The sequence below is a fragment of the Bubalus bubalis genome, chromosome 1, assembly GCF_019923935.1.
Source record: "Bubalus bubalis isolate 160015118507 breed Murrah chromosome 1, NDDB_SH_1, whole genome shotgun sequence".
In the NCBI taxonomy this organism is placed as follows: domain Eukaryota; kingdom Metazoa; phylum Chordata; class Mammalia; order Artiodactyla; family Bovidae; genus Bubalus; species Bubalus bubalis.
In genome coordinates this window covers 29,234,802-29,258,532 of record NC_059157.1, presented here as the reverse complement: position 1 = coordinate 29,258,532, position 23,731 = coordinate 29,234,802, and the positions used below count along the sequence as shown (strand labels likewise).

Here is a 23,731-nt window from a genome sequence, read left to right as displayed (position 1 = left end):
AAAGTGGTTTGCAGTGAAAATCTTTTATCTTTGCTACTAGTGTCCTAAAGGATGTTTGAATAGGACTTGAAGGGCTTGCAGTGTAATCCTTGGGCTTTTTTTATTTTTATTTTTTATCCTTGGGTTCTTGCTGGTCAGAGAATGACCTCCTTTGGGCAAAAGAGGGGAGCTTTAAATGTGAAGATCCTCTGGGATATGCTGATCATTTTAAAGTTGCCAACTGGAACTAGTGGTGCTGGACTGGTCTCTTTATTACCCATCATGTGTTCAGTACAAGGGGAAACAGAAAGGGCACTTCACCCAGTAAGAGCGTCAACAAACTGAAATGTGTGTAAGAGGCCAAGAGGGCCAGAGGCTGGCGTGACTTCACTTTCACGAGGGCGAATGGACAGAGAGGCATGGGGCAGCACCGAGCCTGAAAGCCAGGGCTGGGCCATCAGCATAGCCAGCTGCGGAACGCCGAGCACATGTACACATCTGATACGAGGTGAGCCAGCGGCTCCCGCATCCGTCTCATTACTCACCGAGGAGTGGGAAACATCTAAGGTATACTTAAAATTTATTAAAGTGGGAGCCACTTTCATTCACATCTTGTAGATTATGAATGGGCATTCACGTCTAATGAATGAGTATGTCTTTAGGCTCAAGATGAAGCAATGGCAGCTCAAAGAGGTAAAGAGATTAGTTCAAGGTCACCCGCAAGGACAGAGTCAGGACTAGGACTGACATTCATATCCCAGGTGAAAGTTATGAGCAACGTAGACAGCATATTAAAAAGTAGAGACATTACTCTGCCAACAAAGGTCCAGGCTATGGTTTTTCCAGTAGTCATGTATGGATGTGAGAGTTGGACTATAAAGAAAGCTGAGCACCAAAGAATTGATGCTTTTGAACTGTAGTGTTGGAGAAGACTCTTGAGAGTCCCTTGGACAGCAAGCAGATCCAACCAGTCCATCCTAAAGGAGATCAGTCCTGGGTGTTCATTGGAAGGACTGATGTTGAAGCTGAAACTCCAATACTTTGGCCACCTGATACAGACAGCTGACCAATTGAAAAGACCCTGATGCTGGGAAAGATTGAGGGCAGGAGGAGAAGGGGACGATACAGGATGAGATGGTTGGATGGCATCACCGACACAATGGACATAGGTTTGGGAGGTCTCCAGGAGTTGGTGATGGACAGGGAGGCCTGGCGTGCTGCAGTCCACGGGGTTGCAAAGGGTCAGACATGACTGAGTGACTGAACTGAACTGAACTGATATATCCTAGGCCCATGTCATGTTGTATTATGAGGAAGATAAAAAATGACAGGAGCACGTATAGCAGTCATTCGCAATTTTCATTATCATCTAAAGCAGTGGTTCTCAACTGGACACATTCCTGGCCAGGGGACTTTTGGCAATATCTAGAGACATTTGATTGCCACACCTGGATGATGTGGGTACTAGTGGGTAGAAGCCATAGATGTTGGTAAACATCCTACTATGAACAGAACAGCCCCTCAGAACAAATAATTATCTAATTATTAGTAATTAGTAAATTACTAATATTACAAATATTACTAATGCCAGGGTTGAAAGGTCAGTATTAAAAGAGAATGAAAAGGGGATATTTCAGGGACAGCAAGGAAGGTTTCAGGACGTAGGAGTCTGTGCTTTTCTTCAAAGCAAGTCTTGATAAGAAAGGAGCTCCAAGAGAAAGCTGATGTTGGCTGTGACTGAGAAAGTGCACCTGTGTGTTTTTTCCTGTCCCAGAGAGAGAATTTTAGGCCACCAAGGGTCCCAGCTTCTAACTTATTCTTGGGTCTCTATAGACCAAGTTCTGGATTTTTCCTGAGATTTTGTCCAGTAATTCCCTATTTTCATTAAGCTTCAAAAGCATGCTACTTCACTGAGGGGGATGGGGGGAGAAAGCTTTAAGAGAAAAGTATTTAACATTAGAATTCTAATCTGCAAAACATTAGTCGAAGAGAATTCTTAGAATACTTGGTGTCAATTTGAAAAGAAGCTCTGTTTAATATGGAAGAGTTCCTACACAGGTAAGAAACTTATTCTATTTTCATTTGAATAGACAAGAATATTTTGGAATCCTTATATTATTTCGAAGGCTTTAGAAATTTCACTAATTTAGCAAGACCAAATTTAGGAAAATATTATTTGGTTTCCCAATGATGTATATCGCTTGTCAGAGTCTTTCTGTTTCTCTCAATAGAGTTGGAGGCTTATCATTATAATCTTTGTACTAAGGCTTTAGGATAGAGATGGGGTTTCATGAAGTAAACAGTACAGGGAAATAAGGACCTTACATAATTTCATGTATCCATTTTCCACAAAAAGCTTTCCTGGCATAAATTCACTATTCTATGTTTGAACTGCATAAAGAACAGTGCATTATAGACATATGCTTTTTGTGTAGCTGAAATGTACTTTTATTTTTATTTATTTATTTTTGGCCACATGGGATCTAGTTCCCTGAAAGTGAAAGTGTTACTCACTCAATTGAGTCCTACTCTTTGTAGACCCCATGGACTGTAGCCCCCCAGGCTCCTCTGACCATGGGATTCCCCAGGCAAGAACAGTGGAGTGGGTTGCATTTGTTCCTCCAGGGGATCTTCCCAACCCAGGGATTGAACCCACACCTCCTGGGTCTCCTGCATTGCAGCCGGATGCTTTACCACTGAGCTACTAGTGCTCATTAAAACGAATCCTCTCTTTCCAGGTCTCCGAGGAGGTAACACTGTGTAAAGGGAAATGGGCTTGCAGAAGAGCAGGGATCTACAATTGGCCCCACCTGCTCCACAACCCTGGAACAGCTGAGTTTCAATTCTCTACTGTTCCAAACATCAGTTAGTCCATCAGACCTCCCTTGTTTTCTTTTCAGATGGTGAGACTCCAGTTAGCCTGGAATAAATGATTAACAGTTGCTATTTGAAAATGTGGTTAAGTGCAGCTTTGGCCAGCGGGCATCCTCATTTTGAGTTTGCCCAATGGTTAAGAAGTGAAGAAGTGAAAGTGAAGTTGCTCAGTCGTGTCTGAGAGTTTGCGACCGCATGGACTGTAGTCTCCCAGGCTCCTCTGTCCGTGGGATATTCCAGGCAAGAATACTGGAATGGGTTAAGGCACAAGGGCATATTTAAATTCTCTAAGCTTCTCTCTGGTCACTTCTTTGAATACACAGTAAAACAAGAGAGAAAAAAAAATCAGTGTATTGAAAAAGCAAGCACCTCTACCAGAGTACATGTTTGATATGCAAAGATTTTAAGTACTTTCACAGGCATTCTGCACAAGGAAACGATGTTACATCACACTGGGAATCAGTAAAAGTAAATATTAAAGTTAAGTGAACAGTACCTGCAAAAACTCATTTAGAAGAGGATGGCCATTTTGGAAGACAAAAAACATTCTTATTAAGAATTGCAACAAACAAGGTGTTTCAGGTATGATTTCAAAAATTATTATTTAAGATGTCCCTCAAACAATTATTCCTTGAAGTGCCTTTTTCTATGGAGTTAAAAAATTTTTACAATAGAGATGAAATGTGTCTGATTTAATATTTTGGGCATTTTTAGTTAATATCCATAAGCAATGTAGGAGGAGATTGCAGAATGGAAGAAGAGTAATAGTTTGTACTCAGTAGCAAGTATTTTAGGAATTGAAAAGATATTCAAGAGTAATATGAACACATCAGAAGACGATCTGTCTCATAGATTTCCCTTGAGACAGGAAAACTGTCTCAAGTTTTCCATAGAGATGTCAATTCAGGGCTTTGTGGAGATAAGTATGTGTGTAGAAGACCAAGACAATCTAGGAATGTATTTGCAACCTCATTTTAAAAATAGAAAATTTTAGAAGCAGAAGATCAGTTATAGCTTCTTTGATAGATTTAGAAAAGAAACTTCAACAATGGAAAGAAAGGAAATGAATTGGAAGAGAAGATAAATATGGAAAAATGGAGATGGAGAGAGGGTCAGATGATCATGAGAAATGTCTGATTAATAGTGAGCTGGAGGCAAAAGAGAGGGAGGGAAGGAAGGTAAGGGGACGACCCTTCTAAGTCCTTGGTTCCTCCCAACCGTGAACATGTTGACCACTGCACAAACAACCATGTTGAGGAATATTCTAGGATTGGGAGGAAGATAAAATCCAGCATTATGATAAGGAGCTCTGCGACTACATTGAATTATTTATTCCTCTCCCTCCATATTTCTTGTAAACTCTGACATCAGTAAATTAATTATAAATTCATGTCTTATGTTCTAAACATATGCACATTTTTCATTTTTTGTAGGATGACTTTATTACATCAAATGGTACATTTCGCTTTATTTGCCTCTGTTGCTGGTGGTAAGTAGAGTTTTATCTTTAGTGTGGACTGGAAATAGCTTGGTTCCCTGACTTATGGATTAGAAAACAGGAGGGCATAAACCCAAAAGGGAAAATCACACATTGTCTTATTGATATTTTATTTAAGAAGGTCTAGTGGTGGGTCTAAACCTGCATGGTAATTACCATCAAACTAGTAATGAGTGATAATGATATTTTGAGATATCTGAAACTGTAGTGTTTTCAAATCTGCTATTTTTATTATGACAAAGGCACAGGTCCTGTGGACACTAATGCATTTTGCTCTTACATTAGTCATAGAAAGATAAGCCATATTTTAGTTAGAAGTTAGTGAAAATAAAGTTGAAATTTCTCCCCATTTAAGTCCATGGACTACATAATCCTCTAAGCCTCTAGTGATAATTTCTACTGTTTTTTTACCTATATACTTTTCCACATACTTACTGGCATGTTGGTTATTACTGAGATAAAATTACTGATTTTTAGTTTTACTTATTTTTTTGTTGCTACAATAAGTTTGAGTTATATTTTGTTCTGCCCAAATATTTTAATTTTTGTTATATATATTTATATATTTAAGAAGACCAAGGGTTGTATCTTAGTATTTGTCAAGGAAAATATACCAAGATTAAAAAACCCAATACATTTATTCAGTGATTAAAATAGTAATGACCTAAAAATCCACAATCTGGAATATTAGATGTTTCTTTCTAGAAATAGAAGAAAATTTCAATTTTATGTAATTTAGTTTTGTTTGTATTTTTAATTTATTTATGGTTTCAGTGGAAGGGGCTTCCATAATTTTTCTAAGAGTCTAAAGTTTTTGTTACTAAAATGACCTATTTATTTGTTTGGCTTTGTTTTATTAAAATATAATTGATGTACCACACTGTATATGTTTAAGGTCTATACCACAATGATTTTACTTACATACATCATGAAATGATGGCCACAATATGGCCATCATCTCATATAGATACATTAAAGAAACAGAAAAAAAATGTGTTCCTTATGATGCTATCTTGTAGGATTTACTCTCCTAACTTTCACATATAACATATTGCTACTGCTAAGTTACTTCAGTCGTGTCCGACTCTGTGTGACCCCATAGACGGCAGCCCACCAGGCTCCCCCGTCCCTGGGATTCTCCAGGCAAGAACACTGGAGTGGGTTGCCATTTCCTTCTCCAATGCAGGAAAGTGAAAAGTGAAAGTGAAGTCTCTCAGTCATGTCCGACTCTTCGCGACCCCATGGACTGCAGCTCACCAGGCTCCTCTGTCCATGGGATTCTCCAGGCAAGAGTACTGGAGTGGGGTGCCATTGCCTTCTCTGATATATATATATAACGTACAGCAGTGTTAATTACATTTATCATGTTGCACATTACATTTCTGGTACTTATTTATCTTATAACTTGAAGTTTGTACCTTTTGACTTTTTTTTTTTTTTTTTTGGCCATGCCATGTGGCATGCAGGGTTTTAGCTCCCCAGCCAGGAATCGAACCCATGCCCTCTGCATTTGGAGCACAAAGTCTTAACCACTGGACTGCCAGGAAATCCCCCTTTTGACTATCCATATCCAATACCCTTTTCCTCCAGTGACTGTCTCTGGTATACACAAATCTGATCTCTTTTAAAAAAATGTTTATTTTTAAAATATAATTGATGTACAATGCTATGTTAATTCCTAAAAACAAAACAAATGAACAAACATAATGAAACAGAAATAGAATCATAGAAACACAGAACCAACAGGTGATTGCCAGAGAGGAGGTGGTAAGGTGAAGAGAGAAATAGGTGAGGGTGATTAAGAGACCCAGACTTCCAGCTGCAAAATAAATGATTCATAGTAATAGACTGTACAGTGTGGGGAATATAGTCAATAATTATGTACTATCTTTGTATGGTGACCGATGGTAACTAGATTTGTCATAATGATGAACTGAAATGTACAGAAATATCTAGTCACTATGTTGTGCAACAGGAACTACCATAGTGTTGTAGGTCAATTGAACTGGTCCATTTAAAAGACTGAAGTGATATGATACCTTAGCCCATCAAGGGCCATCAAACGCTACCCAAAGCAGTAGGTACCCAAAGTTGGGTGGCTACCCAAAGGCTACACGGAGCCTTTGTTTCACACAAGCATGATGTTTAGACATAGAGAAGCGATGGGGAAAGGAAAAGCAGAGACCATTCTAGACCTGGATGGGGTCCTAGAAGGTGTTTTTGCCAGAAAAGATCTGAGAAACAAATCAATTACTCGCAAAGCATCCACATTTCCAGACAATCACTCAGAAGCGCCATTCTATTGAGACACACATGCCATTTTATAATTTTCTTTTCTATCTATGGCTGCTCATCCAATAAACTAAAAGTGTTGATGGCCCTGGTTTCTAAGTTCTGGCATATTTCCCGTTAAGTAGACCTATTTCACTTGCTTTTGTGAGATTATTACCTGATTGGACATGTGCCCCATAAAATCCCAAATCACATGCGTCATGTATTACAACCTAGAGTGTGTGACCACGCTGTTCCAAGATGCCTACTTTAAAGGAGGAGACATCACTGTGGCTTTCACGCCAAATGCCAAGCACTGCCAAATCATCTGCACCCACCATCCAAGGTGCTTGCTCTTCACTTTTATGACTGAATCATCATCAGAAGATCCTACCAAGTGGTAAATGTTTGCTTTTCTATGTAGAGGAAATAGATTGTATATGACAGACAGTTACCAGCAATGAACTGTCATCTACCATTTTATAAAACTTAATGTTAACATTGGAAAATGTATCTTCCTTCAACTGAAATATTAAATATTTACAGAAGAAAGCAGCATTTAGGCAGTTCAGGAGGAACAGACGTGCCCCTCAGTGTGGACTTTCCAACTTCTCTGGTGGTCTCAATATTAATGATACTCTCTGTCTGATTTTTTCCTACTTTAAAGTCAGTTCATCATTTTGTTCTTTGCCTTTCAATTGATTATTGATATTTTATATTATTCAAATTAGTACATTTCCCTCAATGATGTTATTAGAAAAAAGTTTCATTGTTTATAAAGCTAATTTGAAAGAACAGTATAATGATTTCATATCATCCCAAGACTTTTTGCCATTTTTGTCTTCTCTATTATGTATGTGTAGATGTCTAACCATGTGAAATAATTTGAAGCCATCATAATATTTCACCCTTAAATATTTCAGCATATATTATCGTACACAAAAGACATTAAAAATTAACAAGAATCCCTTTATATCATCTCAATTGTCCTTCCAATGTAATTTACAGCAATTAACCAGAATCTTATCAAGGTTCACAAATTACATTTGGTAGTTTTGTCTCTATAGTCATATTCTTAAAAATCTTGGGACATTCCACTTACCATTTTTGTTTTCATATTGAGTTTAACATTTAATAATAAAGCTTTACTGCAGAATGACATTATCAACATCTTTATGCACTATTGCTGCATTCAGAGTATTTACATAGTTCCCTGAACTTAAAAAATTTAGTATTCTAGAATTTACCACTGAGGTTGGCAAAGTTTTTCTTAATAGGCAGAAAGTAAATATCTTAGGCTTTGTGGATCCAATAGCAAAATCAAAGATATTATATAAATACTTATATAATGATACAAAATATAATCATTGAAAACTGTAGAAACCATTCTCAGCTCATGAACTATATACTAAAACAGGCAGAGAGCTGCATTTAACCAAAAGTCCACAGTTCACCCACTCCTATTTCGTGTTTGGAAGGAAAATTTTATGTCCTCTTTTCAATGCCAGGATGTTGGAGTGAAAACCAAATTCACAGTCTCTTAAGAAAATATTTGTTTTGGCATGAGATAGAGGAACTTGTTTCCTTCTCTTTGACTCTCTGTGGGCTGACTTTTAAGATCCATTATTTTAAAATATACATTTTTACCCAGTAATGGTATTTCTTTTAAAAAAAATCAGGTATACGTGCATCCTGAAAGACAGTGTTACAGAAACACTGCCAATGGTGAATATGACAGGAGCAATTTCTGGATACTCTTCCAAGCAATGCTTGCACCAAATAAGTGGTAAGATGTCTTGCTAGAATTGATATTCATTAGTTACTGTGATGTATACACGTAGTTACACCAGCTATGGTTTTCTGGCTATAAAATAAAATCCTGCGATATGGAAACAAACCCTCTCAGTGAAGTACTCGTCACATAGAGTAAAAACTAGCACACACGCGTGTCTTCCCCCACCACTCCATATGTTGTGCTTATGCTTAACCACTCAGTTGCGTCTGACATTTTGTGGCCCCATGGACATAGCCCTCACGCTCCTCTGTCCATGGAATTTTCCAGGCAAGAATATTGGAGTAGGATGCCATTTCCTACTCCACAGGATTTTTCCCACCCAGGGATAGAACTCCTGTCTCTTGTGTCTCCTGCACTGGCAGGTAGATTCTTTACCACTAATGCCACCTGGGAAGCCCCACCCTATTACAGTTCATTAATATTTATCTCATCGGACACATCCAACTACATCAGTTCATCATTCATTTTTCCCCCACCTCCTTTCCAGCTTAAAGTTTTATATGAAAGTCCTTATTAAATATATTAATTCAAATCAAGGAAAGCAGCTATAAAGGTTGAGATGACACTTGCCTTAATAGTGAAATAGATACTAGTATAGGTTAATTAGTGAATCAGTCCATTAGTGGAGTGAAGGAGACAAGAGAGGCCAGTTCATAAAACTGAAGCAGAAATGTACAAGTCTCATGTTGCTGCAGTGTAAGAAGGACACTGGCATCCTCTTACTGTTTCCATGGAAGAGTAGGAATTAAGCAGATTAAAACAGAACTAGAGGATTTCTGAGAAAAAGTCAGTGAAAGAGTAAGTCTGGAGGAACAGTGGCTGAGATTGAATTGTCAGACTTGACCCCAGAGACTGGAAAATAACCATGTATTCTGATTTCATTTCCAGCTTGCAGCAAAGACGTGTATGTGGACCTAAACATGAAGGGGATGAACTATAACAGCTCCCTTGCCCAGAGTGCTCAGGAATGCCAACAGAGGTGTACAGATGACACACACTGCCATTTTTTTACATTCGCCACAAGGCACTTTCCAAGCCTAAAGGATCGGTGAGGGAGCTGTGGGCTGATGGAAAACAAAACGAAATTCTTTTTTTCCCTATCAACTTGATGTCAAATTTTATTTTTAACCCATGCAAGACTATTCTAAAAATACTAATACTATAGATTTTTTGGTGAAAAATGTATTTAAAGTCCAACTTGGATGCACTTCCTTTTATAATACAGAATCTGTCTTTCAGTGACACTTAGCAAAAATATTAAATCCACCTCCTAGCTAATTTATTGTTGTTGCTGTTTAGGCTCTTAAGTTATGTCCAACTCTTTTGTGACCCCATGGACGATAGCCCGCGAGGCTCCTCTGTCCATGGGATTTCCCAGGCAAGAATACTGGAGTGGGTTGCCATTTCCTTCTCCAGGGGATCTTCCTGACCCAGGGACTGAACTATATATTCTGTAAAAATATAAAAGGATCTGATTTGCAATTTATTAACTTCTTTTCTCTTAAATATGTTTAGGGAAAATATCATTAACTTTTAAATTTAGAAATATTTGAGATATTTTGGATTTGTATAGGGAGCTACAATTATCTGGAGCTTCCCTGGTGATTCAGGGGTAAAGAATCTGCCTGCAATGCAGGAAGCCATGGGAGGTGTGAGTTCAGTCCCTGGGTTGGGAAGAGACCCTGGAGAAGGAAGGGGCAAACCTTTCCAGTATTCTTTCCTGGGAGATTCCATGGACAGAGGAGCCTGGAAGGCTACAGTCCACGGGTTCACAGAGAGTCAGACATAACCGAAGCAACTTAGCACACACACGTACTACACTTATCTGAAATCCAACGATGAAAGAAGAACTCAAAATGACTAGTATTTGGATTTTAACATTCTGATCTACACATTCACAAAAAGGAGATGAGCGGAAATAAAGTGTCAAAGATTTACTTGAAGAAAAGCAATGAATGATAACACAAGATGAAGTTCTCAAATCAATAATTAAGGTTTTGTGGTTTATCTTTAGCTCAGCTCAAACCTACCTTTCTACCTATTTTATGTGTAAGATTCAGTGCAAAGTGAACAGCAAGCCAGGACATCAGGAGTTGCTAGGTATTATTTGAAAAGTTAAAATGGTAAAATTGAGACGAGCTTGAGAAGTCTTTAATTTCTGCATCTCCACTCTTCATGTTACTACCCATCTAAAGCTGTCATTTTACTGATGAAAAAATAAAACTGACAAAGTTCACAGAATCACCAACTCCCAGCAGAGATGGGACTCAAGAGCAGCTGTCTAGTCTCTCAGATCAAAGTTTTCAGAGCAATTTTAGCTTCCATGCCCAGGCCATCTCTAAATGTGAATTTTTTATCATCTTATATTTTTCCTTACTTGCGTTTGGAGGGATAAAATAATTTTCCATTTTGGTCTTTATTCAGTAACACTTGTCTGTTGAAGAACACCCAAACAGGGACACCAACCAGCATAACGAAGCTCCACGAAGTGGTATCTGGATTTTCTTTGAAGTCCTGTGGCCTTTCTAACCTGGGTAACTTTATTTTCTTAATGAGGTAGTTTAGCCATTCAGTGCTAATGATATGTACAATGGGCCTCACTTAGGATATGAATTTGTGCTCACTGATCAAATGGACCCATTGACCTTTTATTTTCCTCATGAGAAAAAATTCATAATGGTCTATATGACTACAATTTATATTGGAATTTAAAGCTTACAGCAATCACTTCAGTTATCCTAATTTTAAAAGTGTAAAAGATCTTGGGATAAACAAATCTTTTAAAGTTACTAGTAAGACCTTGTTTATTTAGAGCCGTTTTAGGTTTGCAGCAAAATTGAGAGCAAAGGATAAAGATTTCCCTTTACCTCCTGCCCAGACATGTAGTCAGCCTCCCCTGTTACCAGCATCCCTCACCAGATGGTACATTTGTTACAACTGATGAGCCAACATCATAATCACATCATAATCACCCGAAGTTCACAGTTTACATGACGAGTCACTCTTGGAGTCATACATTGTATGGGTCTGAACAAATATATAGAGGCATGTTTCCATCATCAGAGTACCATTCAGAATATTTTCACTGCCTTAAAATTTCTCTGTGCTCTGCCTGTTCATCCCTCCCTCATCGCCCAACAAATTTTTTATATGGAATTTACGAATACCGTGAGTGGGGTTTTACTTTTACTGACGCTACCAATGAACTGAGCTTCTGAATATGATGTCTTCTGCTGTGCAGCTTGTATCAGGGACGTTTTCCCCAGAACGGCGTTTGTGGACATCACCATCGACACTGTCGTGGCCCCAGATCCCTTTGTCTGTCGCAGCGTCTGTACTCACCATCCCAGTTGTCTGTTTTTTACCTTCTTGTCTGAAGAATGGCCAACAGCATCTGAAAGGTAAGGAGTTAAAATTAAGGGTCATGTGTTATCTTTTAAAACAGTTGATCAAAACCCACCCTTGAAAATTCTGAGCAACTACAAATTTTATCTAAATGTCTCTCTGGAATAGATAAAAACTGCAAGGAAGAATCCTAGCTCCTCTCTTTCCATTTCCCACTTACTGACCGCAGGACTTTTGCTTTTCTTTAGGTTAGGGAGGTCTTTGCCTTCAGCAAAAGGAGAGCAACAGAGGATGAGATGATTAGATACTATCAGCGACTCAATGGGCATGAATTTGAACAAATTCCGGGAGATAGTGAAGGACAGGGAAGCCTGGTGTGCTGCAGTCCATGGGGTCCCAAAGAGTCAGACACAACTTAGTGACTGAACAATTGACAACGAGAGAGTTGCTAGTTCTGAATAGAAGGAAGAAAATAATGATAGTCACTGAGAGGTATCATAGCCCAATGCCTGGTTTAAGATCATTGATCCAGGAGTACAAAGAGCTGGAAATAGCAGTGACCTGTCAAATTCAAAGTGGAGAGGGGGAGAAACAGTGGCCTTCATCAAAAGAACTGGGGATAATGGTGGAGGACGCTTTGAGAATTTAGGCCATTTCCCTACTGATGCATATTAACACAGGAAACTGTAATAAAAGCACGGGAAATTGCTATGATCATCAAAAGGATGTTTGTTGCCCCCATTAACAAAATTCACTAAAAAAAAGGAGAAATCATCTTAAGACTGTTTGCTTAAAAATCTAGATTGTAGGTATTATCTGAATCTGAATTCTTAAGAGTCCTTGGCATTTGCTTGACACGGCTGTTCATTCCTGGGGGGAGTGTCCCCCAGAGGAATTCAGCCAAAATAAGCCCTTGAGCTCCTGTCCATCAAGCAAGACTGGTTTTTTTATTGGGGAGGATATAACTACAGAAGTATCAATACTAGCTGTGTCACATGAGAATATGTTACTTTCATTTTCTCAATATGGTCCTAAACATGCGGATGCGATAAGTACGCTCCATAGATTAAAAACCCTGTACTACTTGGGCCAGAGTGGAAGTAAAACAGAAGTGATGAGATTGGGATATATTGTTAACGTAGAGCCAGTATGATTTGCTGATGGATTGAATACCAGCATGAAGGAAAAAGTCAGTGATAGCTGCAAAATTTTTTGGCTCAAGAAAGTTGCAAGGTTGGAAACACCAATGAAGAGATGAGGGAAGATTTCCTATAGAGTTGATTTCAAGAGGGAAGAGGTGTCTGGTAGTCAATGAGAAAGAAATATCGAATTGGCAGCTAAAAAGAGAGATTTAAGTCAGTGATTAGGTATCCCCAGCTGGTAATTAATGCCGCTGAAACTGATGAGATCATCAAAAAATTGAACAGAGAGAAGGAGGGCAAAGACTGAACCTTAAGGCACTAAAAATTTCAGAACTTAGAAAGATGTCTTTGTAAGGTGTTATTCTGTCTTAATCACAGTTCTCTTTCTTTCATATTCCATTTATAAAATTCCCAGTCAATACCTATAAGAGGAAGTATTTGATCATCATTACAGGGTGAGAGAAGAACATGGGTGCTACAAGCCAAGACTTGGCCTCTTAAATTTGAATTAATGAATATTAAATAAAACTAAATCTTCATTTCCTCAGCTGTATTAGCCACATTTCAAGTACTCATCATATGGCTGGCTAGCAGAAGGAAATGGCAACCCACTCCAGTGTTCTTGCCTGGAGACTCCCAGGGACGGGGGAGCCTGGTGGGCTGCCGTCTATGGGGTCGCACGGAGTCGGACATGCCTGAAGGGACTTAGCAGCAGCAGCAGGGGCTGTTGTAGTGACTAGCATAGATGCAGAGTGTTTACGTCATTGCAAAAAACTGTTGGACATCACTGCCCTGGATTGTGATTTTGTACTAGTTAGGAAAGGTTACTTCCTCCCAGAGAAATGCCGCCTGGGTGTGGAGCCTGCATTTATCTCTGTCTAAGCCTACAGCAGATGTCTAGGCAGCATGAAAATTCCTGGATGGTTGAGATAGTCTAGGAAAATTGAGAGAAAGGAAATGAAAAAGGAAGGTGCTAGGAACAGTGATGTTGAACAGAGCAAGCTCAGAAGATTTGGAGGAAGTTTGGAAAATTTGTCTGCAACCTATGCAACCTAGAGTCTGACTCAGTGTACTTTCAAAATGGGAACTCCTTCCCTATTAAATACCAACAGGAACTGATTTCTATATGCGCTATGAAAATGTCTTCTTCTTTGATATGGTTTACATGGTGCCTCTTGACGTCCCTTTTTCACTCTTAGAAATCTGTGTCTCCTTAAAACATCTTCAAGTGGATTGCCAAGCGCACGCTTTAGAAAGAACAGAGCTTTTTCTGGTTTTAGTCTACAACACTGCCAGCACAGTGTCCCAGGTAATCAGTGCAAGCCCTTTCTTCTGGTCAAGGTCAACAAATGGGCGGGAGGGTTTTGCCTTTCACATCTCCATATGTGCTTCTGCTGTGCAGTGTTCTGCCATTCTTCATTCTATCGCAACACTGATTTCTTGGGAGAAGAACTGGACATCATAGACGCGGACAGCCATGAAGCCTGCCAGAAAACATGTACCAACAGCATCCGCTGCCAGTTCTTTACCTATTCTCCATCTCAAGAATCATGCAACGGAGGGAAGTAAGACATATATCAAGACCCATAGACGCTCCTGTCCCAGCTTGTTGAGAGATGAGTTATGTTTATACCATTTTGCTTCCAACCTGCAGGGGTAAATGCTACTTAAAACTTTCTGCAAATGGATCTCCAACTAAAATACTTCATGGGACAGGGAGCATCTCTGGATACACGTTAAGGTTATGTAAAATGGATAATGGTGAGTTTAACGTCACTTGAAAAAAGTAATAGCCTGAAGGAGTTATTTTATACTGAGTATGTCATGACTAAGAGAATCAGTAATAGCCACAGAGGGGAGAAAATTAGCACAACAATGAATGCAGTTGCAATTTTCTGTTATTTTCACTGCTGTCAATCAGGCTGACCTGTTTTAAAGGTAAATATTGGGCTTTAACTAAACTCTGCATTGCCTGGCATTAATTAAATATATGTTATAATCCCTGGGTCAAGAAGATCCCCTGGAGAAGGGAATGGCAACCCATCCCAGTATTCTCACCTGGAGAATCCCATGGAGGGGGGAGCCTGGTGGGCTATAGTCCATGGGTTTGCTAAGAGTCAGACACCACTGAGCGGCTAACATTTTTTGCTTAAACATTTTATAATTTGATACATTTATATAACTAGTATTTCCTGGTGAGGCTCAGGTTTAGTCAACATTTTTATGTCTGTTTGTTGATATCAAGGTCAAATGATCTTTCTTATTATCCTTTATAATAGAAATATCAACCAGCATCTTAATTAGTCATCTTCTTTCTATTGGTTGTTACTTGATCTTTAATTGAAATATAAATACTCATCTTATGTTTGGAAAATTATGTTATATATACAAGAAATATTCAGTAACTCCTTCTCCAGGGTCTTCAGATTTCTTGCAAGTGTTCGGAGTATTTATGAATATTAGCAAAAGTTACAGTAAAACCTTATTAACTTGTAACAATGAGTATGAGAGAGTGGAAATAAAAAGATTATCTATATTAAGCATGACCTATAATAATATAAAAATGATAATACCATATCAGCAGTACTTCCATTCCAGTGGCCAATTTCTGAGCCTAGTAACAAAAGATGGTTTGTAGCCAAACAACAGTAAGGGAAAGAATAGGAACATTCTCCCTACACGCATTCCTCTCTAAATTATCGTAATAACCTACAACGACTTTAGTGTTCATTGATTTACATACACTGCATGTTTCTAGACTTTTATTGCTTACTGCCCAATATTACAATGCAATATAAATTAAGTTGCAGCTGAGATTTAATGAGTGAAATGGAAATGATAATTATGCTTTGTAGTAGATTTCAAAGTATGAAAATCTTCTGTGTCAGAAATACTGGCTCTACTGAGAGGTGAAGAAATAAATCCTGAGGTTCTGAGAACTTGTTTTGTAGAACACACAAGGTTACATTGTGTCCAATATTACCCTCCTAGCTGGGAAATTCTGCCACTTTTGCCTAGAAAATCCCATGGATGGAGGAGCCTGGTGGGCTGCAGTCCACGGGGTTGCTAGAGTCAGACACGACTGAGAGACTTCACTTTCACTTTTCACTTTCCTGCATTGGAGAAGGAAATGGCAACCCACTCCAGTGTTCTTGCCTGGAGAATCCCAGGGACGGCGGAGCCTGGTGGGCTGCTGTCTATGGGGTCGCACAGAGTCGGACACGACTGGAGCGACTTAGCAGCAGCAGCAGAGTTTAGAGGGGCTCTGATGGGACTCTGGGAGAAGGCAATGGCACCCCACTCCAGTACTCTTGCCTGGAAAATCCCATGGACGGAGGAGCCTGGTAGGCTGCAGTCCATGGGGTCGCAAAGAGTCAGACACGACTGAGCGACTTCACTTTCACTTTTCACTTTCCTGCATTGGAGAAGGAAATGGCAACCCACTCCAGTGTTCTTGCCTGGAGAATCCCAGGGACGGCGGAGCCTGGTGGGCTGCTGTCTATGGGGTCGCACAGAGTCGGACACGACTGAAGTGACTTAGCAGCAGCAGATGGGACTCTGGATGGTTCTAGCTTCTTTACAAAGATAGTCAGTTGAGTTGTATCTCATACCTTCTCTGTTTTTCTTGCAATAAATTTACCTAAGACAAAAAGGAGTATTTACGATCTTTCTGTTGTGCTGGTGCTACCAAGCAATAGAAAGGATGCAGCCGATTTTATCGTCAGCAATGGTGACATCATTTTAAAAAGGGGAGCCACCACTTACACCTTAAATTGCAGAATCTATTCTCTACCCTCCTTCCTTTCTAATGCTTCTTATGTTTCTAATGTTCCTCCTTATGTTCCTTTCTAATGAATCTATGGACTCTGGTCTCTAAAGGTTGCAGATTATATCAGGTGTAGACTGACAGCTAAACAGAAACTATAAGATAAAGGAAAATAAAATCTTATGTCTTTAATGCACCTTCTGATATAAGTGAAATGAGTTGATTAGGTTTTACTGCATTAGGTTAAAAATGTGCTAATATGCAAGGGAACATCTGACTGAGATGTTTATATCTTTCACTGTCATTGGTTTATACTATAACTTAACTTTCTGGAGACACAGAGCAATTGCCATCCAAAGAAACATGTATTAGTTCAAAATGCAAGGCCAAGCATGGGTATTTTCAGCACTTTGTTTGAACTGAGAAACAAACAGCGAGATCTATAACTCATCTTAACAAGGTCTTTATTTACGTGTTCTTAATATATTTTAGTTATTGCTGACATATTAATTTTCCAAGTCAAGAAAGAACTGAGGGGTGAGTTTGAATCAAAGTCCTCGGAAATATCAAGGGTCGAGCATAAAACCCCAATCTGTCAACAAGACCAAAGGGCAGAAGCAGTTCACAAACAGAAGAGAAGCCGGTTTGGGGTGTGGGTAGAGCTGGAGTGACCAAATGGGCCAAAGGGCAGCTGGGGTGGGAGGGCAGTGGGAGGAACTGGACAAAGGCTGCAAACAGAGTGCGAGGTGCTCACCTCTAACCAGAGTTCTCAAACTTCAGTGAGGCTGATCAAAACTTAGGTGGTCAGGGTCCACTGTCAGAGTTTCTGATTCACGACATCTAAGGTGGGGCCCATGAATGATCATCTCTCACAAATTTCCAGGTCATGCCTGGGAGGTCGGTCTGGGGGCCACACTTGACAACCATTGCTTTAAAAGAACCGCTGGGGTTGTCATCTGAGGGAGGGTAAGCCTTGAAGTCCCAGATGAAACATTATTTTGTTGTTGTTGTTCAGTCGCTCGGTCGTGTCCGACTATTTGCGACCCCAGGGACTATAGCATGCCAGGCTGCCCTGTCCTTCTCTATTATTTGGGGCATTATTTGGGAACGTGCAATTACAAGGTGACCCACTCATTCAGGTTTTATGTTCATATTGTGCTTTACCAACTTGAGTCTAAAGTATCTTCAAGTGAAGGTCACGGTACATTATTGAACCCAGGGCAGGGTGTTCTTCCCTGTGTGCCTGAAGGAACGTAACTACTGATGGAAAATGAAGATTTAGGAAGCTACTCACTGCAATCTTTCTGTCGTAGTGTGTACAACCAAAATCAAGACCAGAATTGTAGGAGGAACCCGGTCTGTTCACGGAGAGTGGCCGTGGCAGATAACTCTGCACGTGACATCACCCACCCAGAGACACCTGTGTGGAGGCGCCATCATCGGAAACCAGTGGATATTAACAGCTGCTCACTGTTTCAACGAGTTCAGTACCATTGCTGGTTCTACTCGTTCACCATGCTCAGGCATATGTTAATATTAAATCTACTCTAGGATTTTATTTCAAAGATGTCAGTTTTCCTATTTGCTAAATTAATTTTCTGCCTTTAGTGAGGAAAAAAGCAAACAGGAAGAGCTGTTCATATTCTATACCAGCATCAGAAGAGGTGCGGGAACATGGCTGTTTGACTCCATAATATTCCACTTTTCTGGCTAAATGTATACACATCCCCAGGGGACTTCTGGTTACCTCCTGTTGAGTATATCACCTTCTGTGCACTGTCCTGGGCTTTGGGTTTAGGACTAAACTCAAAGACAATTTCCCACTTCCTGAATGTAATTTCCCACTTATTCTCCCTCTCCCCTCTAACTCTGTCTCCTCCTCCTCCTCCTCTCTCTCTCTCCCTTCCTCTCTCCCCACCCCTCACTCTATTTCCAGACACAGAAAGAAGGGTTTATTATACATCATCATATTGGATTTTCTACTTCAGTCATTTTCATTACCGGCCAGATATGAAAGCTCCATCGAGAGCATACAGACTGTGTGTATCCCAGGGAATTTTAGTTGACCAGATTTCCTCTTTGCAATGCAGTATCTTCTGGGTTGTTTTTAGACTCAGATTTGTGGTTTTGTCGGTTTATTTTTATCATTATGCAGCTTACTCATAACTCAAAGATTTGAGGTCAGTAGTCTCTTTTAGCTTTAACATATGGGACAGTGGGGTGCCAGAAAGTATGAGTGAATTTCTCAGGGTCACAGCCAATCAACGGCAGCACTGAAAGTAAAACCCAGAAATGTGTGTGTGTGTGTTGAAGGGTGGAAAAAGTATTCATTGATGTTTTTGTGTTTAATATAAGGTAAATGATAGCCCAGGACCTTCCATAAAAGAGGACTATGTGACTGAAAAATCTTAGCAGAAAATCACTTCTTTCCACCTAAAAGCCCCCCACTGGCTAGGAATAGTTAGTTAAATAGCACTGTATCTCAAAAGGTTGGGAATTACTTGCTAACGGAATTCTCTTTTCCTCTCTTGCTTACTCCTTAGGGTCGAGTCACCTAAAGTGTTGCGTGTCTATAGCAGCATTTTGAATCAATCAGAAATAAAAGAGGATACATCTTTCTTTGGGGTTCAAGAAATAATAATTCATGATCAATATGAAAAGGCAGAAAGTGGATATGACATTGCCTTGTTGAAACTAGAAACGGCAATGAATTACACAGGTATGGAAAATTTTAAACAGAAAGTTGTCTACAGTGATGCTGGGCTTCACACACCCAGGTTCATGGCCTGACCCTGGCAACCCCTCCATGTATTACTGTCTTTAAAAAGACAGAAGGGCTGCAAAGCTCCCCTTTCAGTCCATTAAGACTGAGTGCTGGGATCTTTCCTGGTGGTCCAGTGGTTGAGATTTTGCCTTTCAATACAGGGGGTGCAGGTTTGATCCCTGGTCTGGGAGTTAAGATCCCACATGCCACATCCCACAGGCAAAAGAAATCAGAGCATAAACAACAGAAGCAATATTGTAACAAACTCAATAAAGGCTTTAAAAATGGTTCATATTAAAATATATATATATATATATATATATATATATTTTCATATAAAAGACTGACATGCTGTCCTGATGATTCAATCTATTTTTTTGTGCGGAGCGGTTAAAATGGCAAGTTTTCTTCAGATTCACAGAATGACATGACTTCATAATATATTGGAATGTTAAAGATGGCTTATATCTCCTTTTTAAGGAAGAAACGATGGCAAGTCAGAATGAGGAAGCAGTTTCTATAGCATCACAGACCTCCTGAGAGTGACAGTTAGTGGAGGAGGCTGTCTCTTGTTCCCTCCTCCTTGATGTGTGATAGATAACAATGAACATGAGGAATGAAAATGTATGACAAAGAGAAAAAAAAAAAAAAAACCCCGAATATAATAAACTGAGAACACACCCTAATCATAGAAGGTGAAGGAAGAGAGTTTTCCTGGGAAATGTGATGTATTCTGTTTCTGATAACTAAACTGTGATTTTTAAAATTTAGATTCTCAATGGCCCATATGCCTACCTTCCAAAGGAGATAGAAATGTGATGTATACTGAATGCTGGGTGACCGGATGGGGATACAGAAAATTAAGAGGTAAGATACCATATTTCTTTGTGTGCTACAGCGGAAGATACAGAGCACAGTTTAATCACAACATTTTCTGCTACCTCAAGTCACACAGCTAAAATGAAAGTAAAATAATAACATTATTCAATTGCAGAAAGTGTATTCATAAGGATGGAAAGGCAAAAATCACCCAAATGAAGATGATACCTCGCCTATTTGATTGGGAATTTTAAATATGACAATCTCTTTAAAGACTCATTACTTTTAATGAAGTTTAATTCAAAACCTAGCACTTTTCAGTAAATGTCTTAGCCTGTTACCCAATTATCTTCTCTGGGAAGTAATTCCAGTTAGAGCCATAATTAATTTTGAGCTAAATTAACATGAACAAAATGGTACAATAGTGAGAATAACATCTTCTCTACACGCTGTAATTACAAAAGGTCTGTGAACCAAACCTGATTTTTTTTCTTCTAGATTTTTAAATAGGTGCAGTTTTTATTTTAAATATATGTACTTATATTTAAATTTATATTATATGTATGTGGTTATTCCATTTATAAATCAAAATTTTGTTTTAGACAAAATACAGAATACTCTCCAGAAAGCCAAGGTACCCTTGATGACAAATGAAGAATGCCAGGCAGGTTACAGAGAGCACAGAATAACCAGTAAGATGGTCTGTGCAGGCTACAGAGAAGGCGGGAAGGACGCCTGTAAGGTAACCCTGTCTTCAGCCAATTGGATAAACTCGAATTAGAATGTTTAGTGCATTAAACTTTTTTTAATTTTTAAGTTAAATTTTTTTACTAATTTATTTATATTTGGCTGCACTGGGTCTTTGCTGCTGCACAGGGGTTTCTCTAGTTGCAGGGCCCGGGGACTACTTCTGAGTTGCGGTGCTCAGGATCAGTAATGTGACACTTGGGCTCAGTTGCTTCACAGTATGTGGGATCTTAGTTCCCAGACCAGGGATCGAACCCGCCCCCACCCCCACCTCTGCATTGGCAGGTGGATTCTTAATCACTGGGCCACCAGGGAAGTCCTCTGGTGCATTTTTTGAAAAACAGTCTTCTGCCAATGAGCAGAGAACACAGTGGGTTTGTTTTTCCCTTACCCTAAAATCTGACGTGGATAGACTGGTGTGCGGGATAGGTAATCTGCATCTTTGAAGTTTATTAAAGGGCCAAGACAGAATTTCAGGTGAAATCACTCCTGGGGCACGGTATTTAAGATGCGAAGTCTGAACTGATCTGCGTGCCCTTTTCTTTTCTCTGTTTGTCACAGGGGGATTCGGGGGGGCCCCTGTCCTGTAAACACAACGAGGTGTGGCACCTGGTAGGCATCACGAGTTGGGGTGAAGGCTGCGGCCAAAGGGAGCGGCCAGGTGTTTACACCAACGTGGTCGAGTACGTGGACTGGATCCTGGAGAAAACGCAAGGCCCTTGAAAGGGTCCTCAGAGACCACTGGACTTCCTGAAGGGTAAATCAGATCATTCCCTGAAAAAGGTTTGGATTTCACTGAAGAAGACACTGCACCTTCATTTTCCTCCACAGGCTACAATTCTGAGCCTGTAACAGACTGGAGGGGTTGGGTATTGTCATGCTCCCTAAGCTCCCAGGGTTCCGTGATGATCCGAGTCTGACTTCAGTATCCAGGCTCTGTTTTGTTGGCTATACCTCTCCTAAACCAAGGATATACAATCAAGATTAAGATATTTAAAGATGAAAGCATAGCCAGATAGACCAGAAAAGAATCAAGTGGCGGCACCAAAGGATCAGGTAGAACTGCTCAAAGAAACCACTGTAAAAAGGTGTGGTGAATGAAACATGGGAAGCGGAGAAAATAGGAACGGGGACAGTCAGCATCGAATCGCAAGATTCTGTGCTCTGCGTACAGGGAACTCTTTTGGGAAGAAAGAACTTAACTGAATTTGATGGCAGGTTTCAGAATAATTAAGAATTCTTATTGTTAATTTTTAAATGGGTTTGGGTAGAGACAAGCTATGAATAAGTGAGTGTGAATGTGGACTCCACAATTTCTGTAAAGGAAAGGATTAAAAGCAGTTATCCACCTGGAAGTGGGTCCTCTGTACATGGATTTCATATGCATTTGGCATAGTTTTGGGTACAGGAGGGCTGGTGAAGATGAAGGGGGTAAGCTAAAGACTAAGACAACCTGCCTCTGTGAGTGTGGGTTCACAAATCTACATTTATAGACGATAAATGTATTGAACAGAAATCAATGTAACATACACCAATCGTACAGGTGAAAATTATTTGGGAACACATGGATGGGTACAGCAGTGTCTTCAGCATTTTCAAGGCACCACCTGTATTCTCAGTACTGGGATGTTCCCTGTGATGCAAATATTTACATGGGTATTGTTTTAGATATGGTCTAATAATATAAATTTTGCACTATCTCCACCCGTTTTCAATCCATACCAACAACTTGTGTCAAGATTCTATCTAATATGCACAGTACTGATTGAACAGACTGAACTGGGGGGAATGCGGTGGTGAGCCAGTCAATATATCTCTACCTTCTTGAAGCTTCCAGTCTGGTTAGCAAGAGCCACAAAAGGAAAGTAATTACACGTGTATAAAATACAGAGTTTTAAATGGAAATGAGGAGGCAGCATAGGGTTCTACGAGAAGGGAAGGGAAAAGACAATTTGGAGCAGGTTCAAAGATTGGGATAAAAAGGAATTTTCCGAGGAAGACACAGTAAAAGCAAAAGCAAAAAAAAAAAAAAAAAAAAAAAAAAAGAAATCAAAAAAGACCAGAATGGCTTTAAAACCTTGGCTACTGTCCCGCCTCATTAAAGACTCAGAGAAACTTTGCTCCATTTTGACGAAGAGGCTTGTCCCAGCTGGTCCTCCCTTCACCCCCTGGGTTCTCCTCATCCTCTCATCTTCTGCTCTTACGGGCTTTCCCCACGGCCTACCTCAGACTGGGGCAGAACGGGACTGTCCCTTTCCTTGTGCAAGAGACTTTCCCACATTCTGGTTAAGGTCTTCAAAGTTCACATGTAGAGACTTCACTACTGCCCTAGGCTCCAGCAGCCGTGAAGGGAGGTGCCGTGCAGTGACAGAGGTTTCCCCTCTCAGCCCGCCTCTCCCCCAGATGGCCTGAAGCTGCCTGGTACCCTGGGGAGGGAGGCGCTTCTGGGGGCCTTTCTCGACATCCATCCCATTTCCTTCCAGGAGTGTGTATGCAGTGTTCATCCATCAGAGCAGGCAAGCTTCTCTTCCCTTCTGTCCTTCCCAAGGCCATCTACAGACTGAAACTAACTCTTCCAAGCAATTTTTCAACTAGGAATGTGCCTCTGTGTGTGTGCACGCACGATCATGCCTGGGGTGGGGGGGCAGGAATGAATGAAAAGGAATGTTGCTGATAACCACAACACTTAACACTCACTCAGCTTCACTGCTTATCTGGGTCTTGATGATCC

The 23,731-nt window shown here is 40.0% G+C and overlaps 1 protein-coding gene across 4 annotated transcripts; it reads left to right on the top strand.

Annotated features, from left to right (window-relative positions):
• Positions 1-236: 236 nt before the first annotated feature.
• Positions 237-23,049, top strand: F11 (coagulation factor XI). 4 transcript variants are annotated; one of them, XM_025279739.3, is made up of 16 exons: positions 268-546; positions 2,880-3,435; positions 4,287-4,342; positions 6,860-7,022; positions 8,302-8,408; positions 9,306-9,396; positions 10,842-10,951; positions 11,659-11,818; positions 14,104-14,213; positions 14,307-14,469; positions 14,559-14,665; positions 17,984-18,152; positions 19,214-19,389; positions 20,206-20,301; positions 20,856-20,995; positions 21,562-23,049. In XM_025279739.3, exons 3-16 carry the CDS (start codon positions 4,288-4,290, stop codon positions 21,721-21,723), a joined length of 1,809 nt encoding a protein of 602 aa, XP_025135524.3. In that variant the 5' UTR covers positions 268-546; positions 2,880-3,435; position 4,287; the 3' UTR covers positions 21,724-23,049. The 4 variants fall into 4 exon arrangements, with proteins under 4 accessions (XP_044794243.2, XP_025135524.3, XP_025135515.3 ...); XM_025279730.3 differs by having other exon boundaries at positions 270-546; positions 6,860-6,968; positions 9,306-9,465; XM_006060290.4 differs by having other exon boundaries at positions 276-546; positions 9,306-9,465.
• The last annotated feature ends 682 nt before the right edge of the window (positions 23,050-23,731 follow it).